Source organism: Dromiciops gliroides, chromosome 2 (assembly GCF_019393635.1).
Source record: "Dromiciops gliroides isolate mDroGli1 chromosome 2, mDroGli1.pri, whole genome shotgun sequence".
Classification (NCBI taxonomy): domain Eukaryota; kingdom Metazoa; phylum Chordata; class Mammalia; order Microbiotheria; family Microbiotheriidae; genus Dromiciops; species Dromiciops gliroides.
In genome coordinates this window covers 201,595,191-201,617,332 of record NC_057862.1, presented here as the reverse complement: position 1 = coordinate 201,617,332, position 22,142 = coordinate 201,595,191, and the positions used below count along the sequence as shown (strand labels likewise).

The 22,142-nt window shown below is 34.2% G+C and overlaps 1 protein-coding gene across 1 annotated transcript in view; it reads left to right on the top strand.

Moving 5' to 3' along the window:
* The window catches only part of G2E3 (G2/M-phase specific E3 ubiquitin protein ligase), a 66,600-nt gene that overhangs the window by 22,445 nt on the left and 22,013 nt on the right, over positions 1 to 22,142 (top strand). Inside the window, 7 exon segments of the mRNA XM_043985816.1 lie at positions 807 to 870; positions 2,228 to 2,325; positions 7,098 to 7,199; positions 9,859 to 9,983; positions 12,626 to 12,791; positions 15,630 to 15,736; positions 19,984 to 20,100. Of these exon segments, the coding sequence (XP_043841751.1) occupies positions 807 to 870; positions 2,228 to 2,325; positions 7,098 to 7,199; positions 9,859 to 9,983; positions 12,626 to 12,791; positions 15,630 to 15,736; positions 19,984 to 20,100 (779 nt within the window).

Genomic DNA, 22,142 nt, shown 5'->3' with positions numbered 1-22,142 from the left:
CTGTTTTCTTTGTACCTGTTGTCTTCCTTGGTAAAGTGAAAGCTCTTTGAGGACAGGGACTGTTTCATTTTAATTTGTATCCTCAGTGCCTGGAACCTTGTAGGTACTTAATCAATAATTGTTGATTGATCAGCTATTGATGATGTGGTTATTTAAATGCTAATTATCAGAGATGAAAGGAACTTTAGGTTAAGCTTACTGGCTGTGACAAGTGGAAATGAGTCAGAATAAGGGAGTTGTATCTGTATAGTCGAATGGAAGGTAGGTCTGAGAATGCCTCTTTCTCAAATCTTTAAAGCAAAATGAAACATGTGGATTGCAAATCCAAACCTCAGTTTATTAAAAGCCACTACAAACTTGCTTTTTATTTTCTCTATACTCTAGTTAATCTAATTAGCAATCTAAAATGTGTATGTTTGGGATGGGGGAAATTTATTATGACTTAGGGAAGAATATGGAATGCTCAAGTAGAAGATCTAGGTTAGAACTAGTCTTGCTACTAATTACCTCTGTGACCTTGGTTAATTATGTTAGTTAAATAATCAAGCCCTCGTTTTTCCATATATTAAATGAGGTTGAAATAGATGCTCTTTATATCCAGTTCAGCTTTGCATGTATGTCTTTAAGCCATCCTAAAAGGACTGTTTCAGTTTTTGTGGCTAGAAATGATTAAATGGTTTTCTTAGTTGTACCCACTCTTCAGACTCCTACATATAAATAAATCTTAAGATGACTAAGTAAGTTGTTTCAAAGTTTTGGATAATTTTGGCTTTTGTAATTGATCAATTACTTGTGATTTTTCCTAGGACTCAATTTCAGTGGAACACATTAGCATGAATGAAAATAGCCTTTGTCAGCTTCAGAACTTTGGTAAGTAAACATTGTAATTTAATGACTTATTTTATTTTCACTCTAAGTACATATTAGTTGTTAACATTAATCTTTTAAAAAACAGTTTTCTTGTTTATAGTTTTTATTTCATCAGCATCTTAATTTCCTGGCTATAAAATTAGGAGTTTAGACTAGATGATCTAAGTTCTAAAGATTCTATCTTCTAGTTCTAGAAGTATTCTTTTTGAAATATCCTGATATTTCTAATAGTTTTGAATGACCTACTTGAATTGAAAAACCTGGTTATTTGAAACTCTCTGCAAATGTGCAAGTTTCAACATGGAATGTGAGAGGAAAACAACCCCTGCTCAATAATTCTCTGGAACTTGGCAGCAGTGTGTCAAAGGCTCATTTATTTTTGAGAATGGGCATCATGATCAGTGTGCAGAGGATGGTGGCTATCAGACCCCGTTTTAATCTCTAGTCCCTAACTTGAAATGGACCCTCCCCTTCTTCATCATTGGCTGATTACTTAAGGGTTACAATCTATGCACTAAAGCTAGCTAACCAGAATGCAGTATTCTTAACCCTAATTTCCATAATTATTCTTTGAGTTCTCAGCTAATGGGGGAGGTGACATAGGGATATTCCTTCAATCTTCCCTTATCTGGATGCAGCCCAGAAGAGGACCTCATTGAGACCAGCTCAGGACTACTTGAACCACATGATCTTTCTGCCAGAGGGAAGGGGGACTGAGGCCTTTGTCCTCAAACAGGTCCAGAAAAGTGTAATTTGAATGGTGGTGGTTATATCCTATTGAACCTTTCCTCACAGAATGTAAATATTTTTAAAATTTTACTGCAACAAATAGGATGTAATTGAATTTTACTTTGAATACCTATCTTAAGATCTTGTCATGTGCTTATGTATCTGTATGTATATTGTATTTTATAATGACTAATGTTAGATTTAATAGGGTTAGATCAACTAAATATTATTCTTATCTATCTGTTCTTTATAAAATCTTAGCGTAGGGACATTTCATTCACTGTTTTTTCCCCAGTTGTCCTCCAGGAGAATGGAAAGGAATATAAGAAGGGAATCTGAAGTACAGCTATAAGCTTCCTCTTTATATTTTATTTCCTGTCTTTCCCGGTTTAAAATAAACTATTTATTGGCAATTAGTGCACAGATATTTACAGCTTTTACAACTAGCTTACTAAATACCATCCTTTCTATGAACCTTTCCTCAATTACCTCAACCAAAGGTGATATTTCTCTTCTCCAAATGCTTTATATTTCTCCTGTGTCACTTACTATACATTGGCTTTGTGAATTGTCATCTGATACATAGCTTTTGCTTTAAAATACATTTGAAAAAATCTTTCACTCTCAGCTTGTGTTCTTTGTCGAAGAACTGATGACTATCCTGAAAAGTATGGAGAAAAGAAAATTTACAAGGATCACAACCTCACTATACATTATTATTGTTTGGTAAGTATGATTGATTTAAATCATTTGAATTTTTAATTCTTGGAAGAAGTAAGGCTATTTTTGACCAGTGGCAAATTGCCTCACTCCTCCTTAAGTTTAGGGAAACTAGACTTTAATTTCTTCCTTTGTAAAATAAGAGTATTTGTTTAGATCAGGGTCAGCAAACTGTAACCTGAGGGCCAGATCTGGCTGCTGCCTTGTCTGTGAGCTAAGAAATGGTTTTTATGTTTTTAAATACAATAAAAACCGTTCTTAGTTCATGGGCCATACAAAAAAAAGGCTACCTACAATTCTTTGCCTAGAGTAGGGCTTCTTAAACTTTTTCTACTCACAACCCCTTTTCACCTGAGAAGTTTTTATGTGAGCCTGGGTATATAGGTATATAAAATAGATATACATAACCTATTGCTGTTGCCAAATTTTTTGCTGTTCCTACATTCAGTTACACAACCCCATAAGGAGTTATGACCCACAGTTTCAGAAGCTGGGGTCTAGAGAATTTCATAATTTATTTTTATAAAATTTTTTGGTTGTAGATGATTTTAATGCCAATGAAGTTTACTCAATTACAGTAGCAGTTTAATGGAACTTACTACCAGGTATCAAACCAAAGAGGCTCAGTTGTTGAAGAAAAGTGTTGCTTAAAATTTTGTCTAGTGTTATCAGAATGGCATAGGGTAATTGTCTCTATACAATGCTCAGTATACTGGAACTTAGAAATGAATGTTTTTTTATTTAAAATAATACAAAATAGCTATAGGAGGAGGAGGAATGATATCTAATATTTTTGTAATGCTTTCAGGTTTAAAAATTGCACAACATACACTATCTCATTTGAGTTTTTTAACAATCTTGTGAGGTAGATATTATTCTCATTTTATAGTCAATCAAAAAGCATTTATTAAGTATAAACTATGTCCCAGGGCTGGATATATAGAGACAAACGTGAAACACACCCATTTTCAAGGAGCTTATATTCTAATAGGGAGACCCCCCACCCAGACACACATACTATCTCTCTCTCTCTCTCTCTCTCACACACACACACACACACACACACACACGTACGTACATGCATCTACAAGACCCCTACAAAATGAATACAAGATTACCTTTTGTGTGAAGATATTAGCAGCTAGGGACCAGGAAAGATCTCCTGCAGAAATGTGGTACTTGAACTGATTCTTAGGGGAAAAGGTCAGAAAAGTAGAAGTGCTGAGAGAGGAGCATTCTAGGCATCCAGGGCAGTCAGTGAGAAGGCATGAAGTTGGGAAATGAGCTTTATTTATGAGGAACATTGAGCAGACCAGTTTGACTGGTCTGTAAAGCATTTGGAGAAGAGTAATGTCTAAGAAGACTAAGGAGGTGGGAAGGAACCGAATTGTGAAGATCTCTTAAATGCCAAATAAGAATTTTAACTGATCCTACATGAGGAAATAGAAGCTCATAGTCTGAATGACTTGCCCAATGTCATATTAGTACTTCCTGAGGTCATCCTTGTAAAGTAAGAGATTTGGTCTTAAATTTAAACTCTTAGTATGACTGGAAATGAATGTGAACTATAAGCTAATGCTGACCCATATTGACCCATTGGTAGTTAGTACTTTTCCTGTCACACAAAAAAACAACAACAACAAAAAGCCTGAAATCAGTGCCAGCATTCAGCAGTACCAAGAACAGAAAAACCAAAGCTTGAGCATCAGACACTTCTTAGGCATAGCTGCATTTTACTGACTGTAATCTGACTTCAGTTCTTTGATTAAACAAAGAAAATTGACTAAAAAACATTCTAATGCCACTGTTACTACTATTACTCATTACTACTTGTAGGGTTGGTTTAAAAGTAAGCAAAAGATTTCAAATCTCTCTCTCTCTCTCTGTACATGCATCTTTGTCCATGCAATTTTATCTCACACTTCAGGGGAAATGGGTGAAAACATCAGATTTTTTTTCTTTCTTTCTTTTTTTTTTTTTTTAGTGAGGCAATTGGGGTTAAGTGACTTGCCCAGGGTCACACAGCTAGTAAGTGTTAAGTGTCTGAGGTCGGATTTGAACTCAGGTACTCCTGACTCCAGGGCTGGTGCTCTATCCACTGCGCCACCTAGCTGCCCCTCAGATTTTTTAAAAAATAAATTTCTTTTTTTGGCAGACAGCATTTTTTTTCAGATTTATTTTAAATTTTCTTCTAATAGGATATTAATAAACATCAACAAGAATGTTTCAATATTCAAAGAATGATAAAAGGAGATTGTATATGAAACTACCTCTTATGTACAGTTTGTCTTTTTTTTTAGGGCCTTTCTGCAATTTGGGAATAGTAGGTACTTAATGAATATTTTGTTGGATAATTGAAAAGTGATCATTGAAGCAGATGAGATCAAACAGGGAAAAATATTGGGGGAAAAAAGTAGAAAAAAGGGCTAATACCTAGAACCTTGGAATACTTTCAGGGGGATAGAAGAGGAAGCAAAGGGACACCAAGAAGGAATAGTTGGATAAATAGAGAATCAGGAGAAAGAAGTTTCATAGAATTCAAAGGAAAAAGGAGTATCCAGAAGGAAAGAGGGCAGAGTAAAAATGCTGCCAATCAAATGGCTTTGATGTTCCAATTAGATAGAGTAAATAAATATATGTAGTTCTGGGTACATACAGTGAGAGTAAGTCACCATAGAGTAAATCTCCAACATTCTCCATATTCTTGGAATATTATTTTTCTATTACCTGTAAATTAAATATTTCCTCACAATTCACAATTAATCTCTTGATTTTTAAAAAAAATGTTCACTGCATCTAATCCATGTTGGTAAGTTCATAATTTTTGTTTTCCGTACACTAAGAAATGCAACTTTTAAAAAATTGGTCATAACACTTTTAATATGTATATGTGGTTTTAGGGGCAGCTAGGTGGCGCAGAGGATAGAGCACCCGCCCTGGAGTCAGGAGTACCTGAGTTCAAATCCGGCCTCAGATACTTAACACTTACTAGCTGTGTGACCCTGGGCAAGTCACTTAACCCCAATTGCCTCACTAAAAAAAAAAAATATATGTATATGTGGTTTTAAGTAAAAAGAACTATTGTAGTTATGCTACAATAAATAAGTTAATAGCTTTTCTTATTCCATATGCTTTTTGTGTAATGAAAGTCATACTGAGATATCAGTAATTAGCTGATTTGTCCCAAATAATATGTAATTTAATTAGAAATTATATCTTAGGTATCAGGCACACATACTATGGGAAGGGAAGTGATAAGACAAAGGAGTCAGTCTTTAGCTGCAGCTTTCTTCCTCCCATTATAGTTGTTACATCCTTCTACCCCTTCCCTAAAAGGAAGTCAGGAGGATTGTCAGCCAAACTGGTCCCTGAAGAGGTTGAACCTGAACTCAAAAAAATAGCAAAGAAGATAAATTTTTGGAAAATATTCACACACACAAAAAGTGACTTACCAAAAAAAGAATAAAGATGATTTGCCCAAATGAAATGGAAAAACTAAAAATAAGAGGGTTCCAGACTCCTATTCAACAGGAAATAAAGAAACCAAGTCATTTTACACTTGTCCATGCTACTTCCTTCTATAATTCAGAGAAATTTTTTAATCAGCTTTTGCACATGAAAGCTATGGAAACATATCCTGCTTCATTCCATTTTTATCTTACATGTTTATGTGTGCAAATACTATTTTAAAGAGGTAAAATCATGTGCTGGCTTATTTTATATACTAGAAGTTAATTGAATATTGATTGAGGGAGATCCATAGGCAATATATTTTGCAAAATGAAGCATAACAAATTAAAAATAGGGAGTTAGAACTATGACTTTTAAAGACGTTATTATTTTAAATACTTGTCTTCTGTATATATCCTATCTTCAGTAGAATTATTTCCTGAGTAAAACTTTCCCCTGGTTCTCAGATTTCCTTTTGATAAGTGTGCTAAATGTAGCTTTGTTATATTTCTAGTGGTAGTATTAACTTCTTCCACTAACTTTGTTAATGTGCTGTACAATATCGGAAAACATTATATTTGCACAGAGTTTGATTTTATGTTAGTGTTATAGAAGATCTAATCTTTTGTTAATATTGAAGATACTGGTACTAGATGTTCTGGTTTTAGGGACAGTTGTTTTTAAACCCAAAGCAGAAAAGTCACTGAAAAAATGGTTTAGGACAGGATTATATCCATATGGTTTTTAGATATTTAATGCTGACATTAAAAAATATATCCATTGTTCATAGTGTCTGTATACTGGTAAGAACCAATGAAATGTTTTTTAAAATAAAAATTTTATAAACAATAACTTCCTTTACTTGTTATTTTTTCTTGTTTATTTATTATATCTCCAATCCTTAGTTGGTCAGGCAATGTGATACAGCAGAAAGATATTGGCTTATGGATTCTGAAGATCTGAGTTCAATTCTTGCCTCTGATGTTAACTACCTGTGGGACCTTGGAGTGTTTTACCTTCCCTGAGTTTCAGTTTCCCCATTTGTGAAATGTTTGGACTAGGTGACCTCTGAAGTTACTTTAGAAGCATAAAGTTCTAAATTTGTGATTCTAATGTATCTGTGAACCTATCACAGTAAGTTACCTAAATCAAAGGACATAAGTATTATATTGCTTTGTTGGAATGAAAAGTAATCATAGGAACTAGTACACTTAATATTTGTGAGGTGGCATAGCTCAGTAAGCTAATCTGCCTTTTTTAAAAGGCAGATATTTTGCTCAAAAGTAGCTTGTCATGATTTATTTTCTAACTTAAATCTATATTCTTAGTTGATGTCAAGTGGAATTTGGCAGAGGGGTGATGAAAAAGAAGGTGTTTATGGTTTTCTAATAGAAGACATCAAGAAGGAAGTAAACAGAGCATCTAGGCTGGTAAGAAGGTGACTTTGAACATAATCTTAAATATCTTTTATATAATTTATAAGAATTTTTTTCTTTAAGCATTGTTTGCATTGAAAATTTGTAAGATATTAAGTTCATGTTTTTATGCTGACTACCATGAAATGTGGTAAATATTAGTCAATTATAATTTATAATCTTTAAAAATAAAATAGTGAGAAAATTATTCTTAACAAAGTTAAATGCTAGTATTTCAGCAACTCTCCTTGCCCCAAGGAACATCCTAAACTAACCACCATTGGAGACTTGGTGCAGCAAATCATGACAGACTGCAGCCTGTCAACAGGGAATCACAACTTCATGAAACTTGAGTGAAAATTAGATTTATTACATGACAAATGAACATGCATGTATAACCCAAACAGTTCACAATCCATAAAGAAGTTTGGATTTTTTTAACAGCAGGACATAGGAAGGAGGAGATAACAGAAATCTTCACATAAAGGGGTGTGACATGGGAGGGGGAAAGTTGTAGTAAAGGTGAGAAAAGGATAAAACCCCAAAGGTAATGGCAAAAGGCCATGTTCTCTTCCCTTGGGAACTACTAGACTATGAAGATTGGATGGTCTGCTTATCTACAAGGGTTTCAGCTCTGCACAAGCAATTTCACAGTCCACTACAGACCAACTGTTGTCTGTCTTGACTCTCAAGGACATACAAGGAGTCCAACTTGGGATGCAAACAACATATTATGTCAGCTCAGGTGAGGGTTCATCCTTGATACATTCAAAGCATTCTGCTTACTCTGGATTCAGTATTTCTGGAAAATATGGCAATTTAAAGAAGACAACAAGTTCAGGGGACCCCTTAACATTCCTTAATAAACCTTTCCTGTCAAATCCTATAAAATTATAAATCTTCCCATGGTCCAAAATGTAGGACCTCTAGGTTTCTTTGATTTGGTGTGGATTTGTGTCCCGTTAGGTCTGGGGAAATGGCAAACCTCCTGGGCCTTGGATCTAGGTTAGTTCTTAGTTCAGAGCAGTTACTTGCCATTCTTCATTCTTTTAATTTTAGAGCACTTCTACATTCAAGATTCTTGTCTTTTCAAGTTCTCAAAGTGCCAGCAAAGTTTTCCATGGGTACATTGCTACCTATCAAGATCACCTTGGGCCTTAGAAATATGTCCTTCAATACTTGATGCTATACCAGAATTGTCCCTAGCTTGGTTCCTTTGATTAGAATTAGTAATATAAAAATATATGGAATGTCCTAAAAATCTTAGTGCAGTTTTAAAGCTTTTGTAGTATTAGTAGTTTAAAACTACATTGAAACTCTTGGGATACCTTATTTATAGATACAGATATACTACACAAATGAAAGCTTTACATGCAGCTGGATGTGATGATATAAAGCAGGTTATTTATACATATTTTACATGAAACTGATTCTGAATCCCTCCTGTAAGATTGTTGTGTTCTTATCTATTCACTTTCTTCTTTTAATTAAATTAAATTTTTTTAATGAATAACAATTGATTTTTTTTTACCCTTCTGACCCCTAACATTGAAAACAAAAACAAAACTCTTGTAACAACTATGCTGGGGGCAGCTAGGTGGAGCAGTGGATAAAGCACTGGCCCTGGATTCAGGAGTACCTGAGTTCAAATTCGACCTTGGGCAAGTCACTTAACCCCCATTGCCCCCCACCAAAACACAACTATACTAGTCGAGCAAAATAAATTTCAGCGTTGACCATATCCAAAAAAATATGTTTCATTCTGTACACTGAGTCTTAACCACTTGTCTTTCAGGTGCTGAGTAGCATGTTATATCATTGATCTTCTGGAATCATGATTAATATTCTTAATTGATAAATGTTCTTAAATCTTTCAAAGTTGTCTTTATGATACTGTTATTGTATAAATTATTCTTCTAGTGCCACTCACTTTACTCTGCATCACTTCATACAAGTCTTAGTATACTTCTTTATTCATAATATTCATTGTTTCTTACCATCCAGTTGGTATTTAGTCCTAAAGGCAGTGGAAAACCACTGGAGTTGATTGAGTTGGGGAGTCAGTGACTTACTGTCTCAAAAGAGCATGATTTGTTTGTGTGTGTGTTGTACTTCTCAAGCTCTATTTCTCATTTCTCATCATAAAATATGCCTTCATAATTTCTTTCCTCTTATCTATGAAAGTTCATGTTGTTGTGGCTAGAGAGTTAACTTCAAAGCCAGAAAGATCTGGGTTCAACTCCTGCCACTGATGCACTACAATTATATAAGTCACTTAAGTTCTCAGTACTCTAGGCAGCTCTCCAACTATTAAGTTATAAAGTTGTAAAACAAACAAACAAAACTATTAGGTTGTAAAGAAAGTACTGACTAGCATTGGTAGAGGAATTTCCTTAATTAATAGTTCCCTAGACTAATGAAATTGCAAGTGTAGTTCATATCCCTGTTAAACTAGCAGAGTATAGACTCTTATTTTTAGACGAGCTCTAGAATAAAACAGAATTATAGTCTGATTAGGAAACTTCTTTAGTTTTCACTTATCAAAAATGTTATTTGGGAAAAGCAATTTTAATGTTCTTAAAAGATTCATTCTTTTTAATATCTTGCCCGTGTTATTTTAATACAAGTATTATAATTGGATTCATCTCAGATAATCCATGTTTTTCTGTTTTAGAAATGTTGTATTTGCAAGAAAAGTGGTGCTTCAATCGGATGTGTAGACAGTAAATGTAAACGAAGCTATCATTTCCCTTGTGGAGTTCAAAAACAGTGTATTTTCCAGTTTACTGGAAACTTTGGGTAAGCATATTTTTTACTTAACTGTTGAATGAAAACATCCTAATTTAGTGCCTTTTAAATTTCCTGATAGAACAATACTATACAGTGGAATCCTTACCACCAGTAGTTTAATTTCTGCTATAAGGGACTTTATGTTAGTGCCAAATTGGCATTGTGTCTACCTTTATTCCACCTTTACTTTTGCCCCTTTTAGCCTCTTTTTGTTATTCCTTTCTGAAAGTATGAATGAATCAGGGAAAAAAATTATTAAGTGCTATCTATGTGTCAAGCTCATATTATTTTAGAGTACTCTCCATTTGTTTGGCTTTAGGAAGAGGGCTTTTACTACCTTATAGCTGAGGGGCTAAGCCTTGCTTGACTTAAAACTTAAGGCACATAATAATACCACTGGGAGATAAAATGTAACTATTCCTTTTCATGTGCAAATTCATTACAGTTATAAATTTTACATTGTTTTATTAATTACAATTATAGTAACATATAGCACTTTTTTCAAGGAGCTAAGTCTTCATACTGAATAGAGATGACATTCTGAAAAACAATTTCTTGTATTATGAGATAACTACTAAGCATATTTTACTCATGTTTTACTCTTAACTTCAACTCAAGGCTAGCCACTTCAGACTCTTTTCTTTCCTTTATCCTCTACATGTAATCATTTGCCAAGTTTTGCTTATTCTGCCTCCCTGGCATCTCTTGGGTCCATCTTTTCTTATAGAGCCCCTACCATCAGGCCCTCATTGTCTGTTGCTAGACTGTTATAATATCCTCCTAACTGGAATCTGCTCTCAGTGTCTTCCCTCTCCAATCCATCCTCCACAAAGCTACCAAAAGAATCTTCCTAAAAATACAGAGTTAATTTTTTCACTGCCCTGCTCAAGTGGCACTCCATTTTCTGTAGAATAAAACCCTTTTAGGGCAGCTAGATGGCGCAGTGGATAGAGCACCGGCCCTGGATTCAGGAGTACCTGAGTTCAAATCCGACCTCAGACACTTGACACTTACTACCTGTGTGACCGTGGGCAAGTCACTTAACCCCAATTGCCTCACTAAAAAAATTAATAATAATAAAAAAAAATAAAACCCTTTAGTTTAGCATATAAAGACCTTCATAATCCGTTTCTACTTTTGCATATCCTACCTTTCCACATTTACTTTTCTTCATTCACTGAATGCTCCTGCCAAACTGGCCTGCTTGTCTTTCAGCATGTATAAAACTCAACATGCCTATCTTTTGCCTTTTCATAGACATACCTTTTGAGGGCATTTGTGGCATCATCTCTATTCCTACCTTCATTTCTTATCCTTATTTTCTTAGCTTTCTTCAGATAAAGTGTCACTTCCCATGGAAGCCTTTCCTGATCTCCCTAGTTATTAATGTCATCAACCTTCTTAAATTTTTATATACTTAACTTATCTGCCTACATGTCATATCCCTGGTAAAATGTAAGCTTCAGGAGAATGACTTTTTATTTTTGTCTTTTTATTCCCAGTTTCTAGCAAAGTACTTTGCATATAGTTAGGTGCTTAATACATGCTTAGTGAATTGAACTAAATTGATTTGACTTTATATTATTTTTGAATTCTAGTCTTGTGGCAATAAGTATGTTCTTTTCACTTTTAATTAAACTGACATTTCAAAAAATAGATGTCTTATACTTTAAGAGTCTGTAATTTCAAAATGCATATTTCCTCCAACAATATGTCATAATGGTTTTCAGGAGTTGCTGTGGCCAAAAAAAATTTTTTTTTAAACCAACTTGATGTAGAATTCTGAATTTAGTTATGTTGGTCTTTGGACAACAGATATCACTGTACTTGTTTTTGAAGCTTTCCTAGCTTAATAGGACTTTCTAGACTTTGTGCTTAGGTGCCATTGCTGAGAATCTAGGATCACCTCCACACCATGAAATGGCACTGGAGTAATTATTTAGTATAGTTACTAGTATCTTCTATTTAATATAAATGAAAATAAATTTATTCAATGATAAGCTAAAGGGTGTGTTTTTTATTAATATTATTGTGGGGAGGTTGTTTGTTTGGAATTTAATTTTTATGCATGTAAAGATTTTGCTTTTAAGTTGTAAGTTTCTTTTGAGCATTTGTTTAGTCTTGTAGGTTAGCTTACAAAATAGCATGCAGACATAAGTTTTTACTACTCCACTGATTAGAAAACCTGAAATTAAATTAGGAACCTGAAAATAACATTTTACTGTAGCTCAGAATTCTGCGTAAGGCAAATGTCTTTGGATGCTGTGTTAGAGGCAAAATTGTAATGAATCAATAACATTAATGGCATAGTGGGAAAATACTGGCTCGGGACTCAGTGACCTGAGTTCTAATCCCAGCCCTGCTACTGACCAGCTGTGTAATTTAAGCACTCTGAACCTCAGTTTTCTTAGCTGTAAGGCAACATGATCACTAAAAGTTCCTTCCAGCTCTAAATTTCTCATGATTCTATAAAGTTCTTGAGAATACTGTTAAGCCAAGTTCCAATGTATTTATTGTTGATTAATCATGAGAAAGATTTGAATGACTTATTTGTCTTATTTATGTAAAGTATAATTCTTCAGCCCAGTGATGTTTTATATTTCATATTACATTATTGTAAATCAAAGTGGACACACTTTTTTTCTTTAAAGGTCGTTCTGTTGGGATCATCGGCCTGTTCAAAATACACCATCTAGTCATTGTACAGTTTCTTCACAATGCACCATTTGTTTGGAATATGTTGAACATCTTCCAACATATAGCATTTTGGGAAGTCCTTGTTGTAAAAATGCTTGGTTTCACAGAGATTGTTTGCAGGTAAGATAACATTTGAGCTTTTTCTAATTTACCCAAAAAGTTTTTACTAACAAATTTGACTTTAAATTGTGGCAGAATTAGACTTTTCGTTCTGGTTCCTATTTATACTTAGTTCAGTACTCTGAGGATTTGTAATTTTATCACGAATATACCCTCTGATGGTGCATACTCTGACTTCCATTATAGCATAGTTGACAGGCTTCTAGGTTCTTTGGTTGAAAAATGAATCATCTTGAAGCCTTGTAACTTCTTTGGAATTATTCTAGGCTGGACCTTGCACAATAGATACATGGTCCATATTCAAATTCAGTCTAACTTGGTAGAACTTGCATTTTGATAACCTAGCTTTTGGGAACTTAGGGCCACCTTTCTGTCACAATGAGACATAAAGTAAAATTCAAGTGATACGAATAAACATCATTTTCTCAAAGGATTTTGTGGGGAAGTAGGACAGTGTTGGAATTTTAAGTGCAACTCACAGGCCTGGATTGAAAGGAACTACCCCTTTCTTACTTAGATCTAATTATTTTTTCTTGAGTCAGATTTAAATCTCCTTTGTAACATCTACAAGTTGTCCCTAACTCTACCTTCTGGGGCCAAGAAGAACAAACAGTACACCTTCTCTAGAATGACACTTAGATAGTTAAAACGCTGTCATTTTGCCCCTAAGTTTTCTCTAGGTTAATATTCTCAAGTTTCTTGATATCAAGGCCCTTCGCTCTCTTGGTCACACTCCTAGACTCTCTTCATTATTTCAGTGACTTTCTGAAATGTCATATGTAGAACTGGATGCTATTTTCTAGTTCAAGTCTGACTAAGGAGGATACACTGACCATCCTAGTTTCTTTTTAGTGCACCCTAAATTTTCATTAGGTATCTAGCTGCTTTATGACTTTTTTGACCGGTAGTCAAATAATGTAGTCCAATAAGCTTCTTATTTTTCAAACATAAATGACTATACAACAGTTAATTTATCCCTATTAAGTTTTACATTATATCAGGCTCCATTTTGCTGCTTGGTGAGAAATTTTTTGATTCTTACTCTGACATTATGTCTTAGTTATCCCTCCCAACTTTGGCTCATATACAGATTTAGAAAGCATGCTAATTATACCTTCATTCAAGTTACTGATAAAAAGGTTAAACTGCTTAGGGTCTTATATAGATCACTGGGTCCCACCTTTGCAGGCCTTTACAATTTGACATTGAATCATTAATACTTAATGATTAATAATTAATGAATACATCCATTCTACTCATTTCAACCCACCTAACTATGTACTGTTGTTTTAGCTCTTATGTTTTATGTTTTAGCTCTTATCTTTCTCCTGAAGATAGCATGGGAGATGCTGAAGTGCTTTGTTAAAATCCAGGCAAACTATGCCTCCAGCATTCCTCAGGATTACTATTCTAGTAACTGTCAGAAAAGGAAATAAGGTTCACATTACATAATCTGTACTTAATGAATCCAATAGCCAATAAGTTATTTTTTTGTCACTGCTTCCTTTTCTGAATGTTAACTAACCATACCTTTAGTAATATATTTTGAAAATTTTTCTAGGAATCAACCTCACTGTCCTGTAATTTTTGCAGACTCAGTTTTTTTTTTCTCCTTTGTAAAAAATTTGTACTACATTTGTCCTCCAGTTCTGCCATAACTTTTTTGATCAGTCTTTCTTGATACATAGGTCCCTGCTCAAAAACTTCCATTTGGTTTCCTATTGCTTTAAGAACTAAATACCAATTTTTATGCTCATATTTAAGGCCCTATACACTTTGACTCCAGTTTTTCTTCATATTTTTATACTATTCAACCTGGATGTACTTGACATTTCAACCAAACGGTACTGCTGGTTGTTATCTAGTACCTTTTGAACTTTTCTTTTTTCTCCATGGTTTTGGAAAAGCCATACCCCCATATCCTTCTACATCTCTGCCTTTCAAAATTCTGTTCCTTCAAGGACCTGCTTAGGTGCCTCTTCTATCATGAAGCTTTCCCTGTTTCCTCCCACCTTGAAGTTAACTTTTTCTTATTTTTTTGTTTTAACTTCCTCCTTTGTCCTAATCATATTTTACCTTACATTATTTTTATTTGCATAAATAAATGCATTTGTATATGTGCTACACCCCTTCCCTTCCTTTAGTCCCACCAATTTGCATGTAAGCTCTTTGGTAGGAACTGTATTTTTATCACCTTTGTATCCTCAGAGTTTATCATAATGATTTGTACATTGTAGGTACTTACACATTTGTGGAATTGAACTAAATGCCTTGCAAGGTCTTGTACTAGGCTTTGAGGGGAATATAAAGAACAGAATATGGGCCATTACCTTTATGAACATAGGGTGTGCATTCAAACTACTTGTGCCTTTTAACTTTTATAATCAACTGTTGATTCAGTTGAAAGTGACAGTATTATTTGTTTTCTTTAAAAAAATGATGAAAATCCAATTTATTCCTGTATGACAAATACATATAAGATATGTCAGAGACATTCATAGAGATCATTATGATAGTATAATTACCTGTTAATAAAACAATTTATCATATACAAGAATGATCTTGAAAAAATTAATTACCTCAAGGGTTTGATCATTCCCTGTGCAAAAACTTATGCTATATATGTTATCTTGTTCATGTTTCATGAACTCCGTTAGTTTAGCAACAACAGTGCATTGTTCTTCATGACAGGTACATTTTTGGTTGAGTTGTGTTTTAATTGGCATGAAATACATATTTCCATGTTATTTAAAATAAAAAATAATATTTGTTCTTTTAGAGATGTAACTTGCAACTCAAATGATTAGAATTAATTTTTTTTCCTGCTCTCCATTATAGGTTCAGGCACTCAGTGCTGGGAAATTTTTCTTCAAGTGCCCATTATGCAATAACAGTGATACATTTCAGAGTGAAATGTTGAGAATGGGTATTCATATTCCTGAAAAGTGAGTCAAATTTAGCTTCTTGGTGAATAAACAGCATTTTAAATGTGGGGTTTAATAACAAAGAAAATATATGTGACTCAAGGGTTCCTGACCCAGTCAGTTGTCAAATGGTAGCTATTACAGTTATCTGTATAGTATGGGCTGATAGCCATAGCAGCTTCTGGCCATGCCATCTTCATGTCATTTGCTCTCTCGCCAGTAGAATATATCAGTCTGCACAACCTCATTGTTGAATAATTGTTGGGGTTCCTGATTTATAGTATTTAAAGACCATCTTAAACTAATATTTTTAATGTTCTTACTAAATAATTTACCCTAGAGTCATTCTTTTTTTCTTTTAAAAAAAATTTTGTTTTTAATTTTTTCCAATTACATTTAAAATATATTTTTTAGAGTTCCAAATTTTTCTCCCATCCTCAGAAAAGGAAGCAGTGATCAAACCAAGTTGGTAAGAGAAGCTTAAGACATCAAAACCAGTTGGGTTTTGGGTTTTGCTTTTTTGGTAGCTATATTAGGGGAAAATAGGTAATATGGTGATATTGGATGTTGGAGAGAAGATTATTTTTGATCATAAAAGTATTTTATTATTTTCCAGTTACATGTAAAGATGGTTTTCAACATTTGTTTTCATAAGATTTTTAGTTTCAAATTTTCCTCCCTCTCTTCCCTTCCCTTCCCTCTCCCCAAGACAGAAAGCAGTCTGACAAAGGTTATATATATACAATCACATTAAACATATTTCTGCTTTAGTCATATTATGAAAGAAGAATCAAAACACAAGGGAAAACCTCAAAAAAGAAAAACAAGCCTAAAAGTAGAAACAGTATGGTTCAATCTGCATTCTGAATCCACAGGTTTTTTTCCTAGATGTGGAGAACATTTTCTGTCATGAGTTCTTTGCAATTGTCTTGGATCATTGAATTGCTGAGAAGAGCTAAGTCTATCACAGTTGATCATCCCACAATGTTGCTGTTATTGTGTACAATGCTCTTCTGGTTCTGCTCACTTCGCTCAGCATTAGTCCACTTAAGTCTTTCCAGGTTTTACTGAAATCTGCTCATCATTTCTTACAGCACAGTAGTATGCCATTACATTCATATGCACAACTTGTTCAGCCATTCCTCAATTAATGGGCATTCCCTCAATTTCCAATTCTTTGCCACCACAAAGAGAACTGCTATAAATATTTTTTGTACATGTGGGTCCTTTTCCCTTTTCTATGATCTCTTTGGGATACAGACCTAGTAGTGGTATTACTGAGTCAAAGGGCTTTATGGCCCTTTAGGCAGGGTTCCAAATTGCTCTCCAGAATGGTTGGATCAGTTCACAGCTCCACCAACAATGTATTAGTGTTCCAATTTTTCCACAGCTTCTCCAACATTTATTATTTTCCTTTGTTGTCATATTAGTCAATATGATAGTTGTGAGGTGGTATCTCAGAGTTGTTTTAATTTGCATTATCAAAAAATCAGTAGTAATTTCAAGCATTTTTTCATATGGCAAAAGATAGCTTTGATTTCTTTATCTGAAAACTGCTTGTTCATATTCTTTGACCATTTCTCAAATGGGGAATGACTCGCATCCTTATAAATTTGATTTAGTTCCTTATATAATTTAGAAATGAGGCCTTTATCAGAAATACTGGCTATAAAAATTGTTACCAAGCTTTCTGCTTCCCTTTTAATTGTGGCTGCATTGCTTCTGTTTGTACAAAAACTTAAATCATCCATTTTGCATTTCATAATATTCTCTATCTCTTGTTTGGTCATACATTGTTTCCTGGAGAGAAAATTTAAAGTTTTCAATTCTTATTTTGCTATTGTTTTCTTTTCCAAGGAGTATTATCTTTAGGTTGAAAGGGACAGAATAATATTGACTAAGAGGGAGTGGATACCCAAGATAAAGTAATATTATGAGAACATTAAATGATTTTAAAGTATTCAAATCATGAGACCCAGATGAACTATAGTACCCTTGGAATTGAAAGAGCTGGGAGATGTGATCACTTGGGGAAGAATAGGAAAAAGGTACCACAGAATTGGAAATCTAATATATTTCTGATTTTTGAAATAGGGTATACATTGGAGTCAACAAATTATAGGCCAGTGAGTTTGACTTCAGTAATTGGGAAATTTCCAGAAATAATTATAAAAAGTAATTAATGGGGGCAGCTAGGTGGTGCAGTAGATAGAGCACTGGCCCTGGAGTCAGGGGTACCTGGGTTCAAATCCGGCCTCAGACACTTAACACTTACTAGCTGTGTGACCCTGGGCAAGTCACTTAACCCCAATTGCCTCATTAAAAAAAAAACGAACAAGGTTATCCAGAAATGACCCATTTTTAATGAAGCCATTTTGACTCTTTAAAATCACCATTTCATTTTCTAGATGTTCATTAATTACTTTTTTTTTTAATGAGGCAATTGGGGTTAAGTGACTTGCCCAGGGTCACACAGCTAGTAAGTGTTAAGTGTCTGAGGCCGGATTTGAACCCAGGTACTCCTGACTCCAGGGCCAGTGCTCTATCCACTGCGCCACCTAGCTGCCCCTAACCTTGTCCTTTAAAAATAGTTACTAAATTACCAAGTAAGGAAAATACTGTTGATATGATTACCTAGATTTTAGCAAAATATTTTATAAAGTCTCTCATGTTATATTGCCATGGGAAAGTAGGAGAGATGTAGACTAGAAGATAATGAGATGGATTTCAAACTGAATGAATGGCTAGACCTTAAGAGTGGCCATTAATGATTCAATATCAGTTTGTTAAGTAGATTTCCAGCAGAGTTCCCTAAGGATCAATGCTTGGCCCTGTAATGACGCCACCTGCTGGAGACTTACTGTAGGAAAGCTCCGCCATGAGGAGAAGATGCCTGAGGGCAAGACACCTGACTTTTCTTTGGAGTCAGGAAATGACATTTGCCTGTGGGAGGAAGACTGGTGCTCTAGCTGGGGCAAGGCTGGTGCTCTAGCTCTCTTTAGTGAGGACTCTGGTGGAGAGCAGAGCTAAAGATGCTCTCTCCCTTTGATAGATAGATACATCTAGGCTTTTCTCTCTCTTCACTAAATTCTTATTCTCCTTAATAAATGCTTAAAAGTCTAACTCTTGTTAAAACTTATAATTTATTGGCAACCACTCATTAGATATTTTAGACAGACTAGCTAGAATTTTAGCCCCTTACAGCCCTATACTGTAAAACATTTTTACTAATGACTTGGTTAGTGCATAGATGACATGCTTATCAAATTTCCAGATGAAACAAAATTGGGAAGGAATCTTATACTTAGATAAAAACATCAACTTCACAAATACAAGGATGGAGAGGTATTTTCTTTTTTAAAATCTAGTAAGCTCAATATGTGTCAGTAGTATGCTCTGCTAGCTAAAAAAGTTTATACTGTCTTATGTTGCATCAAGGGGAGCATTTTGTCCAGGACCAAGGGGTGACAGCTTTGCTCTATACTCTGTACTTGCCAGCTTATATTTGGAGTGCAGTGTTTACTTTGGGGTATCACAGTTTGGAAAGAACATTGGTAAGTAGAGTAGTCAGAGTAGCATGATAAAGCACCTTGAGTCTGTTGATTTATGATAATCAACTGAAGTAACTCAAACGTGGAGAAGAAAACACTCAAGGAAAGATCCTCAGGGGAAGTTATTGATTTTCAATTATTTGAAAGGCTTTCATTTGGGACAAGAAATAAACTTCTTGACCCTAAAATGCAGTATTGGGATCAATCAATGGGTATTATAAATAAGTAAATATAGGCTTGCTATAAGGAAAAACTTCATAAAAAGTAGGGCTTCCCAAAAGAGGAATAAACTTCCATGGAAGGTAGTGTGTCCCCCTTAGTGGAGGTCTCGAAGCAAAAACTGGATGATTCCTTGTCTTAAATGTTGTAGAGGACGTTTTATTTTAGGGTTAGTGTTGGACTAACTAGCTTCTGAAGTACTTTTCAACTCTGTGTTTTTTGAGTTGAAATATTTGGGGAAACATGACAGGCAGTATTTAAAAATAGTAAATTCTCTAATTGTTTAACATTTGAAACCTCATTGCTAAAGCAGTAACAAATTGTAGAATAAAAATTCCACCACTGGATTTAAATATTGAAAGGATGGATGATCTATACATAAAAAGCAAGTACTTGTCTATTTTTATTCATAATATATTGGGAAAGTTTTATTTTTAGAATTATGAGATTCTAAATATCATTATGAAATCAGAGGTTGTTCATATCTTTACTTTGCAGAGATGCATCTTGGGAACTAGAAGAAAATGCATATCAAGAACTTTTGCAGCATTACCAACGTTGTGATGTAAGAAGATGTCGCTGTAAAGAAGGGAGAGAATATAATGAACCTGATAGGTATTTGTGAAAACATAATCTAGCTTACTGTTATAGAAATATATACGGTATACAATAATAAGCATTCTTTTACTTGGAAATAGGGGGTGAGAAGGTAATAAGATTATAGTTTAAAGCTGAAAGACTTTAAAGGTCATCTTTAAGGGTCATCAGTCCACCTACTCCTACCTCCCTCCCAACCCATTTTTCAGATAGAAGACAGTAAGGTGCAGAGGATTTAAGTATCTTATCCAAAGGCACAGGTAGATAAGTCACAGACTGACTCAAGATCCATTACATTTTTCTCTGTATCATGAGGGAATGGAAACATTTGTGGAATATATATAGATAAAGATATAGATATACACACACATATATATTTTTCTACCAGTTGCCATTCATCCCAGATCGCTGAAGATTAAGATATCCTTAGGGTATATTGAGGATACTTAGGGTGTCGGTGCATGCTTTCTGGGTAACAGAAGGATCATGTCTTCTCTCCTACCATCTCCCCTGCCCTTTCTTACTCTATCAAGTCTCATGTACTAGAGATCTTAGTCCCCAGAAGGTGTGTTCAGAGGTCATTTGTCATTTCTGGCAAGAGATTTTTTTTTTTTTTTGCAAAGCTATCTTTGTCCTATGCCCACTGTATTTCAACCTGTATTTTTCTTATCCTTTCTGTTTGTGCAGATACTAAGGCAACTTCTGCCTAGTTAACGTGGATCTGAATTAAAAGGACAGTCACTGAATATAATTGAATAAGTCACTTTAAATAGTACCACTCATACACAAAGAACAATTAATTTGAATTTGCTTGGATCTCCCGTATAATTCTGTTAATATAATTATCTCAATTTCTAATATGTTTCCAAAGCTATAAGTATTAATTTCCTCTACATAAATACACACATGCGGGAATGTTAGAAACCTATTTAATCATTATAGTTAATTCCCTTGTCTGTTAACATTTTCTGCTAAATCACATTAATGAAGAAACTGTAGCATAATCTGTGAATATTCAAAATATATTTTATTTAACTTTATATTCTTTACAGTTTTTCTTGTTATAATTAACTTCCTAGTTATTTTTTGCTTAGTCTTTTGCCCTCTTTATTTTAGGTTGTTTTTTTGTTTTGTTTCTTCTTCCATTATCTTTTCACTATAGTTTTTCTTTCTTGGAATATAAAACTATGAAACAATAGGTTTCTTCCTTGTCCCGTATCTTCTACTCAGTTTATCCTCAGTGTATGGCCACAATTGTTGATAATGACTTAAGAATTAGATTTGTTCTCCCACAAAAGGTTAGAGTAAAAATTGTTGTCTATATTAATTCTTTCTACTAACCTGCTGGCAAACCCTAGTAACTTCTATGATAGTCATGAATACTCAGCAATGATATGTATATAAAATCATGGAAAGCACAGGTCAGGGGCTGATGGTACACAGACAAACTTAAACTCATGACTCTACTGCATCTATCTACCCATCTTGCAATGTTTACCTAAGGAGACAAGATTAGATAAAACAATATGATTGGGACCTAAAGTTAAATAGATTATAATTTATCTTTCTAGTCTCAATCTGATACAATTCTGGCATTTAAAAGAAAAGGCTGTGTGTTTTTTTTCCCAGGTCATGGGACCTGAGTTCAAATCCAAATCTACCCTCTTATACTTAATACCTGTCTAGCTTTGGACAAGTAATAACACCTTCCTTGATTGCAATTTCCTCATTTATAAAATGAAGGGATTGGACCAGGTGACCCCTGAGCTTCTAAATCTAGGAATCTGTAATGATCCTGAATGTTTGTTGAACAAATTAACAAAATATAACTTAGAATATGGAAAAACAGTTTTCAAATCTTATTTGATAATTGGATCTTATTAATTCAGGTATTCTTCACATGTCATTTTCAAATGTTTTGTTACTCAGATTTACAATTTTGACATACTTCTATTGTGCATCTTTTTGTAATACAGGCATATTTTATAAATCCAGTTATCTTCTAATTTTGTTTTCTGTAAATCTAAAAATGTTCATTTATCATGCTTGCTTAAAAATGG